The sequence below is a fragment of the Equus asinus genome, chromosome 2 (genome assembly GCF_041296235.1).
Source record: "Equus asinus isolate D_3611 breed Donkey chromosome 2, EquAss-T2T_v2, whole genome shotgun sequence".
Classification (NCBI taxonomy): domain Eukaryota; kingdom Metazoa; phylum Chordata; class Mammalia; order Perissodactyla; family Equidae; genus Equus; species Equus asinus.
In genome coordinates, this window is record NC_091791.1 from 20601995 (window position 1) to 20619855 (window position 17861).

Sequence of the window (17861 nt, forward strand, 5' to 3'; positions counted from 1 at the left end):
AATGTTTATCTGAAAGTATGTTTATAGCATTATGTCTTAGAAAAATTGGAAACTTTAGTGTCCAAGAATAAAGGTGTAGTAAAATGATACATACATAAGATGGCACACCATGTGGCCATAGGGAAATATGTTTACCACATTGTATGGTGTGAGAAAAAGTAAGTTAACAAAATAGCACATACAGTATGATTCCATTTTTTATTAAAACAAAAAATGTAAGGATATATAAAAACCATACATTGATATACACCCAGAGAAAGTAGAATGAAGATTTAACAGCAAAATGTTAACAGTGGTTATTTTTGCTGGCCTTTCTTCCTTTTTGACTTTTATTTTTCAAAAATTCTATAATGAACATGAACTTATGTAATCACTTTTTTAAAGTATGGGTATGGGCATAAAAGAAAAAAAGTCCATGTTTGAATCATAGCTCAATACCCTACACAGACTACTGTTTGTCGCAGGAAAGTATTACAGAAACGGCATTTAGGAATTAACCTACCTATACTCTTCCTAAACTAATGTTTAAGTAAAGTGCTCCTACCTTGATTTAAAGCTTTGGTCAAGTAAATAGCAATGATTTCACTGTTTTCAATTTCAAACCAGAAAGTCATATTACGTCATATTAGTGTCAGCATGTATTAAATCTAATAAAAGTATAAGGCTTTGAGGACAGAATCTTAACAGAAGCAAAAATCATGAATTGCCTAATTATTTCCCCACAATGGGAACAGACTTATTTGACTATTTTTACAATAAACATTAGTCAAGCAAATTCAATCCTCAATTATAACAATTACACTTTTTTAAATCCTAGCTCATATAACAGCTTAATGACGTACAATAGAGAATATCCAGAAAGCAAAAAAATATGACCTAAAAACCATACACAGCACTGAGACAGGGGAAGTAGGACATGAAATTATATTATGATAAAAACTATGTTTGGAAAAAAAATTAAAGAACAGCTAGGGAAAAATAGACCAAAAAGTTACAGGGCTATTTTTGTGTGTGTGGTAGGAAATACGGGCCATTTTTTCCTCTTTCATCTACTAAAATTTCCTAGGAGCAGGTATTATTTCCATAATTGGAAGTGTAGCTGGAGGACAGAGAGAAAGAACACAAAGAAGAATCATACAAACCTGTGGTGCTCTAGGAGTATCCAGTGCTAATTCAGGTAGATCTTTCAACAATTTATCAAATGACTTTTCTACATCGTTTGTGCTCATTACCGTCCCACAAAGGTCAGAAAGGAGCTTAGATGTCATTTCTCTGTGACTAGCCTTTCCCTCCAATGCCAAGGACACTGCCAACACTGGTACTCCACTTTTCATTTCACCAAGATTTAAATCTCTTAGCATTTCCTATTCCAAAAAAAAAAAAAAAGTATGTCACTGCCATTAATTTAATATAATTTTACTTTTAAAAAACTCAAGATTTTGTGGCCAGCCCCACGGCTGAGTGGTTAAGTTCGCCTGCTCCACTTGGGCAGCCCAGGTTTTCACCAGTTTGGATCCTGGGCGCAGACCTAACACTGCTCATCAAGCCATGCTGAGGTGGCGTCTCACATAGCACAACCAGAAGAACCTACAACTAGAATATACAATTGTGTACTAGGGGCTCTGGGGAGAAGAAGAAAATAAAAAGAGAGAGAAGATTGGCAACACATGTTAACTCTGGTGCCAATCTTTAAAAAAAAAAAAAAAAAATCAAGATTTTATCCATATATCCTTACCTTTCTCCCTTTAGAAATAATCAGAGAAGCAGTCATATTTTGTAGGATAGGATAAATACATCTTTCTCTGCATATAAATTAGATATTGATCCACTTTGTCAAGCTTTAACTGTCTGAACATTACTAAACTCAAGAATGTGAATTACACCTAAAATAGTTTATTAATCCACCTAATATTGCTAAGTTTAGTGTTAGGAGTTAACTAACCTGCTTTATAATCTATTAATACTATTTCTAGGAATACTATTTTATGAGCATTTGTGGAGAGATTCATTTTACATTGTCTAAGCTGTTTATACTCTACTTTTCTTCAAAGCTTTCTCTTCACACAAAAATTTACTTTCATATAAAGTTTAAAATGAGATCTTAAACCTTTGTTTTTAAGTAGGATTATTGTTTTAAATGCCAGGATAAAGTTAAAATTTCCTATTAAAAATATAACAGCAGCAGCTAAGACTTACTGAGCACTTATAATGCACCAGGCATTATAACAGCCCCTTTATTTTATATCTTATTTAATACTCGAAATAACCCTTTGAAGGAGGTATCACACCCTACTCATCAGAGCCAAAGCACAGAAAAATTAAGTATTTGCTGAGGGCACACAGCTGGAATGGCCAAGTTGGAAATGAAATATAGGCAGCATGACTCTAGACAGTAAATTCCAGTTACTTAGAGTGCCTTTCCTTTTAAAGTTTCCTCAGAATATTTACATCATACTACTAAAAGGGTGCCAGAACTATTTTCACAGGCACCTAACTGGTGGCCTTGCTAGTAGTCTCTTCCCACTCCATTTCATCTTCCTGGACTGCGCTTGAACAACTCACTCATTGCCTTTAAACATGATATTCCTCCTTCCTGGAAAACCCTCTTCAACTGTCTTATCCTGGCAAACTCCTAACCATCGTTAGATGCCTCAGAATCATCTCTTCTATCGCGCTCCATTTTATGCTTCACTAACACTCTGCTCATAGTATTACGCAGTGAATAAACACATAGAATACCACTGGTCCCTTGCTAGGTAGGTAAGAGGATTACAACTGTCCCTGCCTTCACAGGACTTATTAAACTCTTCCTCTATAATAGAATGGTTCACATTATATTTTAATAATCTGTTTATATATCATTTCCCTCACTTGACTGAGCTTCAAAAAGGCAGCAATCTCCTATTACAAATTCCTCCACATGGTACACATCCAAAGATATTAAGCCTCATGGTATCAGACAAACCAAGAAAGCCCAGTCTGAATTAAAAGAATCTAAATTATAAGTCTTCTAAACAGTTACAATTCTACTACTTTTCAGTAATCTTAACTAGACCAATAATTTTATTTTGCCCTTCTAGATTTACTTTTTGAACAATGCATAACACGGTAAATGTTCCCATGGAAATTATGCTTCAAATTTATCTTGGTTTCTGTAAACACTCTTTTTTCAAATCTTTAAATCTGTGTTATTTTTACTGGACAGAGTACAAAGATAAATTTTATCCTAATCCTGAGCATTGAAATGAAAGTCAAAAAACTGGAACTAAGGCATTTTTAACTGAGATCCCTGAAAAGGTTTCAGAAGGTCCATAAATGCCTCAAAATTGTTAAAATTATATTTCATAAACTATAAATTATAAAAATGTTATAATTATAAAAGTTATTAAAATATCGTGTTGTGCCATTTTTCATAGCAGAAAATGACAAATAGCCCTCATCAGATCCCAAATAGGCAAGAATTGATCTACATTAATGAAATTTTACTCCATTTCTTAGTTAGAAATTCATTTATACCAAAGAAAAATGCTTAATTATTCAGTGCTCCAAGATCATTCTGGACATGATGTTTTGCTTCTAATAGGGTTTTTCTCTTCTATATTAGATAAACTATATTTTCAACTTTAAACCTACCGCAACTTCATTAGTATCTCCATGCTCAAAATATTCCTGTATGATTGGTGTTAAAGTTTTCTCAAATGCCGTTTCATCCAAAGGCAAAACCACAGTTTCATAAACACAGTTCTCCTGGGTGGGGAAGAGGGAGAAAGAGTTATAAATTAAAAAACAAAATATTCAGATAAATTTAAATTGTTTTCTAATTTTATATTCCAACTAGTTAGTAATCCTCATTCAGGGCAAGAAAAAGACACACTACATGCTTTGGTCACTTGTATGATATAAAAATAGAATCTATGTCACTGTTCTTTTACAAAATCTGAATACAATAAACCAATACTATAGATTAGAACCACTAACCACAGCAAATACATGACTTGTTCCCAACCTCCCATATCTTGCTACTTTTTTATATCTCTCACCAATCCTTCAGTAACCAAAAAGCTTTCAGATGGTTTCCTGTCATACCTAGTATTTTCATTAAAACTTTACTTTTTAAAAAAATGAAGCAGGAACCAAAGCCTTCATGATTAGTATTATCATAATAAAAGTCCCTATAACAAAAATCAATGTTGTAGTGACTAAAAAATCTCTAAGGAAAAGCACCATTCAACTGACATTTCAAAAAGATGATTATTGTCCATTAATCTTCTATACCCCTTCTCCTCTGCAAAAAAGCCCTGAAATGTTTATATCCAACTTGTGACTGGCTTGAGTCTAACAACATACACTTGAAAGACTATACATTAAAATGAGAACTTTTAGCAAAGATTCTATAGTATTTAAATTCTAGTGATTTTAAAATATATTTTTTAGTGTTCTCTTAGAAATATTTCCACGTCCAACTATTAGTTAAAATAGATAAAAGTACATACAAACAATACACAATAAAAACAATCTAACATATACTCTGATAATTTCCTTTCTAAAATTTTCAATCGTAATGCCCTACCTTATGCAAAGATAGTACTTTAAAAAATATGTCATAATGTCTGGTTATTTGCTTCAAAATAATCCAGAGCATGGGGAGCAGGGGGCTGCGGCAGACGGACACAAGAGGAAGAGTAAATGGAAGTACAAGATGAAAGATGATTAGCCATGAGCTATTAATTATTGAAGTCAGTAAAGTTGGGAGATGAGTACAGCAGGTTCATTATACTATCCTACTTTTCTCTAAGTTAGATATTTTCCATTAAAAAGACAAATACATATAAATGCTCTATAAAATATATTAAAAATTTACATTCACAGCACTGTCCCTAGAAAAAAAGATCTACATGTTCCAAAAATAAAATTTACCATATAGTTACCATCCTAAACAGCAATATTTAAAAGGAACTTAATATCTATAACTCTTTTATGATGTTCAAAAGAATATATATTCTTCTCAATTATCATTACTACAGAAAGAAACTATACTAACTCAACAGAATTTATTGAAAAGCAGTCAATTTGATAATCCTAAGTGAATTTGTAAAGACCTACTTTAAACTCACTTCAAAAATCAAGTGAAAATTATGCATACATTACTATCAGTTAACTTCGTTTCCTAATCCAAAATTAACCCAACAGTCTGAAAGTACTGACTATGTATGTGATTTAGACATATATACTATACATAATCATATATATAATTTGATAGATATTAGTATAGATATAGAATATACAATTTGAAAATGAATGAGTAAACTACAAACATGAGGTCAAAACATTTATATGCATTGTAAATATATATTTAAAAAAAGTAAAGCAATGATACCTGGTCATCATCATAGTTAGGATCCTTCACATCTACTTCCTCCACATCATATACCTGTCCAGGTGTACCCCAGACACCTTTGCCTCCTGCACCACCTGAAAACGTTTAGAATTGAGAAAGGAAAGAGCACAAAGTTCATAAATTTTCATTTTAATTGAAATATGAAATAATTCGAGATGTTCAGATGTTAATTAACAGCTAAAAGAGTGTATTTTAATTTCTATGCTAGTTCTTTCTCCAGTTGAGTTATAAACATCTTTTTATTCAGATCACTGCTTTTTCAGTAATGATTATACACTATATTATTTTATAACCTATTTCCCAAACATCAAGTTCAAACAGCTTATAAAGTTAAAACTATAAAGGCAGATGCTTTAAAATAAAAGCAAAAACCAAAAAGAGATCAGAAAAATAGCTATATCAGGGACCTCAAGGGAGGTGATGTTGCAGTTGAGCTCTAAATTTTATTTGACATTTCTTGGGACCAAAACAAAAAGAAATATGTTGAGCCAGTAAGATGTGACATAGAAAAATCAACAAGGGAGAAATTATTTAATAAAGAAGCACAGTGACTACTATGAAAAGTTTTAAAGTCAAATACTCTTTAGATATAAAAGTATACATTAAACTATACTCTGCAACAAGCAAATCATTGCAAATAACTAATTGCTATTTAAGCACTAACAGCACTGATTATTTCTGTCTGCTTCTATATATAAAGCAACCAGAAGTTTAGCAATTCCAACTTTCACAGTTGCTTTTCTACATAAATGTACTGAAATGATTTTTTTTAAAAAAGACTAGCACCTGAGCTAACAACTGTTGCCAATCTTCTTCATTTTTTTTTCCCTTCCTCTCCCCAAAGCCCCCCCAGTACATAGTTGAACATTATAGTTGTAGATCCTTCTGGCTGTACTATGTGGGATGCTGCCTCAGAATGGCCTGACGAGCCATGCCATGTCCATGCCCAGGATCCAAACTGGCGAAATCCCAGGCCACGAAAGAGAAGTGCATGAACTTAATCAGTCAGCCACAGGGCCTGCCCCTGTACTGAAATGTTTTTGTAAGACTCAATATACTGCATTATTTTTAAAGAACTTTACAATATCACCGATATTTTTTGGAGGTTTTTATAACTAGAGTATAATCCTTACCACCAGAGTAAAGCAGAATCTGATAACTAAGTTTCATTTTGATACAACCAATGGTTGTAGAGACATTCAACAAGAGTAACCATTGTTTTATTTCGTTATTCAGGATTTTTTTGCTGGGGAAGACTCACCCCTGAGCTAACATCCATTGCCAATCCTCTTTTCTCGCTTAAGAAGATTAGCTCTAAGCTACCAACTGGGCCAAGCTTCCTCTATTTTGTATGCGGGTAACCACCACAGCATGGCTGATGAGTGGTGTAGGTCTATACCTGGGATCCAAACCCACAAACCTGGGCCACTGAAGCAGAGTGTGCTGAACTTAACCACTACACCACAGGGCTGGCCCCAGGACTAACAATTTTTGACAGATCACAAAAATATTTTGCAAGAATCCTAGACCACAAATTGAAGCTCCCACCATTTGGAAGCTGGTGAAATCTCCAAGTTGCATCAAAATTCTACTATAGACAGAAGCTGACAAACCCCTCATTCAACAAACATTTAAGTACCTACACTGCTACTCACCATTCCAGGCACTGGAGATAGAACAGTGAAATACACCATTCCACTTCCGTACCCAAAATAAATAGAGCTAAAGAAAACTCAGAACCCGATCTATGAAATCATTCAAATTCTGACCCAGGTATTACCAAATTTATATTTATCATGTATTATATTTATCATTACCATTCTTAACAATGGACCTAATTAGATTCATTAGATAATAGGTATGATAAATTTCTGACCCCACTTCTTTCAAGTAAAGTTAGAGAGTACACGCACAATTCATAACTGTGAAAAGCATCTGTGTGTATTTTGCTGGAAATGAGAGAAAATTCTGCTCAAGAAAACTAAATATATTCAAACAAGAAAAAGGCTCAACTTAAAGAAAAAGTGGGATAGTCCTCAGATTATTACTATGCAAAAATATACAAACATAAAACCTTACATCATCATTGTTTAAATTTCTCTCATTCCTAAAGTAAGGAAATGGTAGTATAAGAACCGACAGTATTTTTTTTCCATTTGTTTCTTTGGCCATGGTATATACCAACCTTTCTTTGGTAGTCCCCTTCCTTTCCCAGATCTGGATCGCCTGTCTAGCAACCTTCCCTTTGGACTGGTTGGTACAGTTACTCCACTTCTAAGGGCTTCACTTCCGTTATCACTGACCGAATCGCCTCTGCCAGAGTCCCGGGATGAGTTTTTCCGTAGTCGTCTTTTAGCCTTGGCATTAATTCTAGCTTCATTAATGGAGGATGCCGAAATCCAATTTCCATTTATCTCATTCTTTATTTCCTCAGTCCCAGTATTTTCTTCATCACCAGAAAAGAGAGAGTCACTTAAATTATCAGGATCTTAAAGAGGAAAATGAAAAAAGAAAATTCTATGTAAGTATTTTAATCATCTACTCTTATACCAGGTATAGTTTTAAATTACATTAGGTTGAATCACATGAAATTACCATTTTTGTAAGTCAGGAACAGTCGCATATTGTCAATTTCATATGGTTCAACCTAATAAATGACAACTAAGTATGATTAGTTTCCGTATTATCATGCAAAGTAAACTAATGCATTGAATTTTAACGAACAAAGTTTACTGAAACCATATTATCTCATGAGTTTAGATCATAAAATCCATGTTAATATAAACACCAAATATAAAACCTTTAGATTTTTGTGAGCTAACAGAGTGAAGCAATTGGAGATAGAAGAGACTAAGGATCTTGAAAGAAGGGAGATAAACTAATATTTACAGAATGCCTACCATTCATCGGGCATTATGCTGTCATTTACCCACAAGTTTGAGAGCTTTATTACATCATTTATAGAGATACGGAAACTAAGGCTGAGAGTATTTAAATAACTTGCCAAACACCTCATGATTAATTACAGTTACCTAGGAAATATTACTAATCCAAAGAGTCTGAAAGGCATTTGGCAAAATAAGTGATCACATATGATTACTAAAGTGAACTGCTGATGCTTCACTGCTTTCAAAAATAAAGCTTGCTTTCAAAGTCATCATCTCAAAGTCCTAATGCATCTCTCCAAACTTGACTCCTATTACTTACCTTCCTCTGAAAATCTTCCAGCCTATATAAGATTTGCACCTTATCCCCTGAAAGACAGCAATGTATTTGGAGTTCCCAATGGTCCCGTTTAGAATGTCATCCTCACTACTCTTTTCAGTTATCAAAATCCTTTAAGATACAGCTCAAGTCTTACTTCCTCCATGAAAACTTTCCTAACAGTTCTAACCACAAGAACACTAATGCTCACACAACATTCATTTACGACATCACATAAAACACTTTATTTTTATATAGCAGTCTTATTTTTCCAAATAAGTCATAAGCCTCAAAAGAGGAACCATGCCTATTCTGTACTTCTTTGTATCCTCAGCATCTAGCCGAGTATCCTGCCTACTATCAACTCAAATGTCCCTGGAGATCATATGACATGGAAACAGTCAACTTTGCTCCAAAAACTTTGTAAGTCAGAAAGTTACTGAATTAGTTACCCCTGGGCCAGAGTTGTTTATTATGGCTAACTCAAGTCAGAGTTGAATCCCTGAAATGGTTTTAAATATTCCCAATTGTAATTAGGATGTGTCAAGTCTACGTGCATGGGCTTTAACATGTTGTAAGATAATATACTGAAACTAAAAATTGTTTAAATCTACCTATAAAAAGCATAGATGTGTCAAAATCTTTATAATTCTTGACAAGAAGTATAAAAGTTAGGAACAAACATTGTGGTAATCAAAAAACAAACAAAAACATTAAGTAGAGTCAAATTACTTCCTAAGTCTCAGAAAGCAAAGCAGTCTCCTTGCCTTTGGTCTTCAAACCATTCTCCAAACTGCATACAGACTGATTTTCTATCACATGCCCCCACTGAAAAACCCTTTCAAAGCATTCCCACTGGGTCAAAATAAAGTGTTAACTCATTACCTTGTAACTTAAGGTCCTTCCATGATCTTGCCCTTGCTAACATCACCAGAATGATTGCTGACCACTCCCACATTCAAATGGTCAGAGCTTGGACATCATAGGTAGGTGATGGGGGATGAGTTTGGCAGAACAATACAGAATATATTAGAAAAAAGAGAAAGTGGGACACTGGCTAAGAAAATGTTGCAGTAATTCAGTCACGAACTAACTGGAAGGGGCAAGGGTAATAACTTTGGGGTAAATAAGAAAGTGACACTCAAAGAAAAAATAAAGGCCTTTTAAACAGAATAGATTAAAGAAGAGTGAAAGAATGTCTTAAAAGTTTTTAGACTAAGAGAGGAAGACAGTGTTAGAAAGGTGAGTTTGGGGCATCATCATAACTAAACTACTATGATTACTAGGAGTCATAAGTATACTAAACTACTATGACTACTACTACTACTTGTCATTACCGTCACTATTGTTACATTCTAGAAACTGTGCTAGGCACTTTAGATATGTGGTCTATAATCCTCACAAAGCTCTATAATGAAGCTGTTTATCCTCATTTAGAGATGGAAGATGTTTCATAGAAAAGTTACATATGTAAAATGGATTATGGCCAGGATTCAAATCCACATTTGAATCTCAGATGACCGTAACTGTAGAAAATATAAAGCCAGAATACAGCAGAGCGGTGACAGCTAAAGAGACAGGATGAACAAGAGAGTAAATGTAAAGAGAGAAAAGCAGAAGATCAAGAGGAAGGAGAAGGAAAGACTAGAGATCAGACAAATTAGATGGGGTTTCAAGTAAGTGTGGGTGATGGAAGAAAACATTAAACATCCAGTTGTAACGTACTGCTTTCATTATTCTACAATTAAGGTGAACCACCAAACTCATCCAAAAGATAAAGGACTTAGAAGTATAATAAAATACTCAATACTGTCCCTTGTAAAATATTCAATTTAAATATTTTGCCACACCTGAGTTTCTTTTCTTCAAATATTTTAATATCTTTTCAAATATATCTTTGTGTGTCTGCAGTGGCAGAAACACCTAGGTATATTTTGTATATCAGACCTTATAACTTTTAACCCATGTCTATATCAATTGTTCTTTTATAGTTGCTATTCACACTCAACTAAGTTTTGAAGTTCCATAACCACTACCAATCTGACTTTAAGAAAACCAAAATTAAAAAGATAAAAAACCTGAGTACAGAATGTGGTAACCTGAGTACAGAATGTGGTGACTTCAAAATTATTTTCTACCATGTACTAATTCCCTCTTTCTGAATTCTCTGACATCTCGGTAGTAACCAATCCAACTTATACTCCCACAGTACCAGACAACTGCATTTTCAATTACTGGTCCACTGAGTGGGATAATTAGGATTAATATTAACATATTTTCACTTGTTACATACATAGCATGTGCTGTGGGCATGACACACATACACTATATCTCACTTAGTCCTAACAATAAAACTATAGAGATAATATTGAGTATTTATACCCCAGCTTTATACATAATGAAACTGAAGGTCATAGCAAATAACTTACTTCCCCAAAGTAACAGAGCTGGTAAAAGTGGAAGCTAGAATTAGTACACTAGTCTGTCTGACTTGGACTATTTGCTACAGGAAAAATTTACCGCAAAGATGGTTTGTCTTGGGCACATCCAAGTATTGAAGAACTATAAGTCTTTTTTTTTTTTTTTTTTTAAAGATTTTATTTTTTCCTTTTTCTCCCCAAAGCCCCCCAGTACATAGTTGTATATTCTTCGTTGTGGGTCCTTCTAGTTGTGGCATGTGGGACGCTGCCTCAGCGTGGTTCGATGAGCAGTGCCATGTCCGCGCCCAGGATTCGAACCAACGAAACACTGGGCCGCTTGCAGCGGAGCGCGCGAACTTAACCACTCGGCCACGGGGCCGGCCCCTATAAGTCTTTTTTTTTAAGGCATAAGTGGGCAGAGGCATCAAAAACAGGGTTAGAACTAGGACTTGTTATAGTCAGAAAACAAAAAGTATAAAACTTACAGCTGTGCTGTCTAATAAAAATATAATGAAGACCAAATACGTAAGTTTATATTTCCTTGTATCCATATTAAAAAGTAAGAAGAAACAGGTGAAATTAATGTTCATATATTTTATTTAATCTAATAGACCCATTTGATCATTTCAATATGTTAATGAATATAAAAAGTTATTGAGGTATTTCACCTTCTTTCCTTCATACCAAGTCTCTTGAAATCTGGCGGATATTTTGCACCTACAGTACATCTCAGTTCAGACAAGTAACATTTCAAATGCTCAATGGCCACATAGGGCTAGTGGTTATCATACCGGACAGTGCAGAAAAGAAGCAATTATCCATATGGGAAATACATTCTTAAATTGTATTATCATCATCCCCACCTCACTGATACAGGAACATTATACCATTTATAATCCTAAAAAGCAAGTACTTATATAGCTATTGTATATAGCAGCACCAAAATAATCATTAATTATTGCAGTAAGTTTTTTTAACTATAATTTTCTAGCACACTTTAAATCAGAAAGTTTGTAAATATAAAATGGCAAAGAAGTTTCAACTTCAAAGTGTCTGCTCTGATCAAAGAAAACTATATAACTTTTACACAATAGTGAATCAAAGTCACTGAAAAAAGGAAGCTATAGTATTAAAAATGAAGTATGATAAATATACTTAAATTACAGAAAATAGAAATCCTTTCAATATTAATAAAATTATAAAGCAAAGAATTATCTAACATATACCAATATGAAAAACACTCTCTGTTGAGAATATCTCAAAATCCTATTTAACTCTCTACAAAGATTATTCTGAAAGCTATAAATACATTTTAAATTGTCTGAAGTTACTCAGCATTTGGATATCTATTCCACAAAACCAATTTTATGATAATAATGTGACTTTGAAACATCATGGAAAATCAAGGAAAATACCCATAGGTAATTTATATAAATTATTAATTAGGAAAGATATCAAAGATACCAATAATAGTTTTTATTGTAGAAATCACTAATTAGCTCATGTGAAAACACTAATCAGCAAGTTCACTACTCTCCATTCTGTACCATATAGTTTATTATAAATACTGGAGAATAAGAATGTATGGAATATCAAAGGATAGGCAGAAAAACAAAGACATGAGGGCCAGCCCGGTGGTGCAAAGGTTAAGTTCCCACGTTCTGCTTCTCTGCAGCCCGGGGGGTTCACCAGTTCAGATCCCGGGTACAGACAGGGCACCACTTGGCAAAAAGCCATGCTGTGGTAGGTGTCCCACCTACCACAGCATGGATGGGCATGGATGTTAGCTCAGGGCCAGTCTTCCTCAGTAAAAAGAGGAGGATTGGCAGTAGTTAGCTCAGGGCTAATCTTCCTCAAAACAAATTAAAAAATAAAGACACGATAAATTTCCATAAAAATAAGAACCACAAACTTGATTTTAAAAATCAAGTTTTTATTGATTTTCTTGTATTTTTCATGCTATTTTGTAATAGCATGATTATATGTTACAATACAAGCATCATGTATTGTAATTTCATGCTATTTTCTTGTACATGAATAAGAGAGTTTTTAAAATAAAGACAGTTTTAATATGATGTTTTCATAAAATCTGGTATGCCCTGAAACTTGCTCACAACACAACGTTCAACATAGGATTACTTACCTGTGGAGTTTACATTTAGTATCTGCTCGTTTTCTACATCCATTGTTCCTTAATTTTGCTTGCACTGATTAAATTACCAAATGGAAGTCTTCCTTTGGGAGCTATTTCTTTAAAAAAAAAAAAGAAAAATTTCAACATCTTCCAAACCGATATAATTAAGGTATATTCAGTTTACTTAATCACACTGTAAAAAAAAAAAAAAAAAATCACCAAATAATTCCTTTTTTTTTTTTTAAACAGTTCACTTTCAAGGATACTTTCAAGGATAGCTTACCCTAATTAACGTCTGGTTTCAATCTCCTTGACAAGCTTATCTGTGTCAAAAAAAAAAAAAAGCGCCCGTATTTCCGGATGTATCAAAGCATCCCTTAAACTTGGAATTAAAAGATATATTTGCTATACAGTTTATTTCAAGTTAAAGGAGTATATACACACTCAAATTTTTTAGGAATACTCAGCCTCATAATTAATCTGATATACATAAATACTGGAGACTTTGCTACCAATAAATTATGAGAACTACTACAAAATACAAACACCAGTTTTGGTTAATCAAGAATAGCACATGATAGTGTTACTTTTCATACTACAACATATCTGAAGGCAGATATATCTGCCATTTCATCACCTAGGTATCTATAATTACTATTGTAAGACTTTGGGAGAAAATTTTTAAATCAGCATTTTCTATAATGACAGCATTATTTTTACAATCTGAAAAATCCATTCTTTTTTTTAAAAAGTCCTGCCCATTTTAGAAAGAAGTACAATATCAGCATCTTGATATTTTACACCTTGGTTTCAAAATGGCTTAAAAATTATTAATGCTGGAAGGTTTTGATGAAATCAATTAACTTCTATTTAGATAATTAAATTAGTGATACAAATTCAATCTTATTTGAAAGAAAGACTATCAAGACATACTTTCATAAAAACTATTATCAGAAGGTATAACCAAAATATGATTTCAGAATCTCTCTGGAAATATTTCTTAAATAGCAGTTTAGAGTACTTAAGTATTTATCTGTTTGAGTCATACAGGTTAGATCTAAGTCCTTCCAGTCACTTACAGTCATTTCACTAGCAGCGTGCTCTTCTAAGATAGAAAATGCACAAATTAATGAAAATGACTAATAAGCTAATTACAGAGAGATATATCTTTTTCATCTAACATAACCTACTGTTAGATGTCATTTTAGGATAATGATATATGATGCTTCCTGGGACTCAAAGGTGAAACTGACTTAAATTCATCAATATATACTATTTTAACATCTTATAAGTTTATAGCCCTTTTCTCCAGGAAAGGATATTATTTAGTAAAACAAAAATAAACACATCTTATGCTAAAATCATAAACTTCTCAATATTATACTATAATCCTTAAGCTACTAAGATGCTATCACATTGCTTCAGAAGTTCAGAAAATGGTGCAACCACTCTCTAATTCTATTCAGAATAAACAGACACAGATGATTCTATATTTTTTACCTTTCAAATCCTAATTCCCACCAACTCCAGATTTAGGGGAAAAAAATGAACCTTAAAAATATGTATATAGAGATACACATAGATGTATGAACAAAAATAGTTTGCCAACCTAAATATTTAGTGTCCTCTGTGGCTGAAAATACTGTTTCATCTCAGTATAAGAATTATGTGTTACAGGAAAGCGAAAATGTCATATGATGTGTATATGCGTTTTTTAAACTAGTTACATTAAAAAATCTTTTTTCATACTTGATGCAAGTATAATCTTTGAGAGACTACTTTCTTCAGTACCTAGCTAATAAAGGAAATGAAATGATTATAACCAATATCATAAAGCCCTTTAAAATTCAAAAAGAATTTGGTACGCATTATTTCAGACACCTCTCAGAACAATGCTGAGGTAGGTACTCCATTTTACAGACAACTCAACAGATTCAGAGAAGACAGGTGATCTGTCCACAGATAGCTGCTCAGTGGAAGAACCAGGATGAGAATCCAAACCTTCTAACTCCAGTACTGTTTGCACAAATTCAATACAAGATTTGAATATTCCACAGGAAGATTCTTTTTTAGGGTTAACAGAGAGTAGCTTATTAAAACATACACTCCTATTGTTATATCAAACTTTTAAATACTGCTTTCCAAAAACTAAAAATAATATTTTAAGCTGTTATACAGAAGACATTCAGTTGGGCAAAGAAAATTATCAGGTAATGACTATTATCTATAACTTACCAAGTTTGTTTTTATTAAGTAATCATAACAAAACATATAGTCCTGTCTGTGTCTTCAGACAATGATAACACAATCAAGAACTCAGTCATGCTTGATAGCGACAGAGACGTTTTAAAAGTTTAGAGAAGGATAAAGATGTGTTTCATGTTTTTACTCTCTTCGAAGTAGTGGAAATTTTTTCCAGTTAACAATCCTCAAGATTTTTGTCCCAAACTTAAAATGTAAAGTGAAAAATCTAAACCCTGAATCCTTCATATTAAACTATAAAATTAATTTTCAATAAGAAAACCAAACTATACATAAGTTAAAATTCTTTGAAATTAAACAGTTTTCATTTCCCCAGTGTGTTTCACAGAAACACACAATCAGAAGTAGTAATCAATTGCCAAAACATTCCCTAAAAGATAGAGCCTCACCCTCCCACTCTAGTCCCTCCCCAAAAAATGAACTTCCTGAAATATACCTCATAAACCACTCCGACACTTTCTGGAGTCAAGTTCAGACCATACGATAAATAGAAAATTACTTGCATTCATTCCAAGGCTACAATCACAGCTAATTACCAACTTAAAATCAGCTAAAAGCTTTCAACCACAATGATGCAAAAGTGAGCACTACGGAAAATATCAGTGTCATTTATTTTTGCACTCTTAGCAACTATTTTTCCTTTCTCATTACTACAACAGAAAAACCAATCAAAATATAATTCAAAGATGCCTGCTGAGATATTAAGGAATAAAACTATAAGGAAAAAGTTAAGGGTATAAATAACAATAGTTAAATTTAGAACACATCTACAGTGGTCCCTTTTTGAAAAACTATACGGTAGTTTCCTAAAAAGCCTTACATTAGCAAGAATGCCAAAATTCCAAAACTTAACAGTAAAAATACAAGTAAAAACAGGCAGTGACTTTTTTCCCCACACGAAGCTGCATTTTTAATCGTTTTAATGGTTTGAACATACTACAGTTCCTGGCTCCGTAGCCAGTTCTCACAGGGGCCTGGGCAGACGGGCGATACTGACGTCTGCAGACAGTTTTGAAGCTCTGGCAGAAAAAAACCCTCCCCGGGTACCTTGCGGTACCAAATTGACAAATGCAGCAGACACAGCACGCGTTTTACAGAAAGGGGGCTCCCTTCCTGGCTTTGTTGTCTCCGGGAGACTTCATTTAAACTACAAGAGCTACCCTCTGCCCGGGAAGAGGCGCCGCGAAGTGCGCGCAGGGCCGGGGCGACGGGCACGTGTCCCCTTGCAGCGCCCTCCGCCCCTCCCGCGGCGGCCGGGCCTGCCGCCCCGCGACCCCCAGCCCCGGCCGGGGGATGCTGGGCCGGGGCGGCCGCAGGGCCCGGGGCTGGGAACGCCGGGCCGGGGCCGCCTCTGCGGAGGGCCTCCGGGGGGGGCCGAGGGGCGGGGAGGGCGCAGAGTTTCCTCCCGGGATTCCAGTCGGGCCCGAAAGATGCCTCCCCACGCCCCCCGCCCCGATAAAAATGAACACCGGCCTTCGCGGGCCTGAGGAGGAGGCCCTCGCCGGAGAGCGCCCCTCTAAGTGAGGCGGGGGTCCTGGAGGGGGCGGGCCCGCGCCGCCGCGCTCCGGGTCCGGGCCCAGAAGGAGGGAACCGGGGCCGGCCCTCCGCAGCCTGGGGCGTTAGAGCGGACGCGGCCGGGCCTGCGGGACTCTGAGGCGGCGGCCAGACCCCCGCCCGCCGGCCCCGACCGGACCGGGCCGCGGCCTCCACGCCCCCTCCCCCTCCCAACGTGCGGCTGCCTCGGAGCAGAGACGCGGGCTGGGGGAAGGCGCAGGCCTCCGGAGCGTGCGAGCCGCCCCGCCGGTACTGACCCCTCGAGCCTCCGCGGCCGCTACTCGCCCGGGTCCCCGGTCCGCCGGCCCCGACCCCGCGCCTCAGCCTCCACCGCCGCGTCCGAGCGTCTCTGGCCCCTTTCGCTCTGTTTGTTTTTGTTTTGTTCTACCCAGTAACACGGGGGTGAGAGGGCGGCGTTCATTGGCCGAGGCGAGGAGGGCGGCTGGCCAATCGCGGCGGTGGAGCGGGAGCTGCGGTGGAAAAGGGAGAGAAGTGAAACGTGGAAAGCTGGGCGCCGGAGGGCGCATGCGCTGTGGCTCCAGGGACTGGCGGGAGTGGGAGCGGGGCGGGAAGCTGGAGTAGCGGGAGGTGGGGAGGTGAGGCGGGAGGGAAGCGTGGGCGAAGGGCATTGCCTTGGGGTGGGGACCAGGGTGAGGCTGCCGTGACCGGTTCACCCATTCCCCTCACTGGGCAGTCAGCAAACTTGGCTAAAGCAAAGGCTTTGGGCTTCCCGAGGGTCCTGCCTCCGTTTCCGGACACACCTCAGGGGAATACCCTCGTTCTCTCCAGTTCCTTCTCCTGTTGGCTCTTGCGCATTCCTTGGCTCCAACTCTGTGCACACCGCGTGCTAAGAACTTTATCTCCGCGAATGCTCTCAACCCTTTAAGAT

The 17861-nt window shown here is 36.2% G+C and overlaps 1 protein-coding gene across 3 annotated transcripts in view; it reads right to left on the bottom strand.

The window, feature by feature from the left end:
• PDCD4 (programmed cell death 4) overlaps positions 1-17483 on the bottom strand; it is a 26164-nt gene extending 8681 nt beyond the window's left edge. The window contains exons 1-7 of one of the 3 annotated variants that reach the window (XM_044750985.2): positions 17230-17483; positions 13440-13479; positions 13166-13272; positions 7584-7886; positions 5378-5472; positions 3634-3747; positions 1143-1364 (exon numbers count right to left, since the gene is read on the bottom strand). In XM_044750985.2, the coding sequence (XP_044606920.1) occupies positions 1143-1364; positions 3634-3747; positions 5378-5472; positions 7584-7886; positions 13166-13208 (777 nt within the window). In that variant the 5' untranslated portion in view covers positions 13209-13272; positions 13440-13479; positions 17230-17483. Of the gene's footprint in view, positions 1-1142; positions 1365-3633; positions 3748-5377; positions 5473-7583; positions 7887-13165; positions 13273-13439; positions 13480-16355; positions 16417-17229 lie in introns of those variants that run through there. The other 2 variants (XM_070483332.1, XM_014851169.3) reach the window with 2 other exon arrangements.
• Positions 17484-17861: the final 378 nt, after the last annotated feature.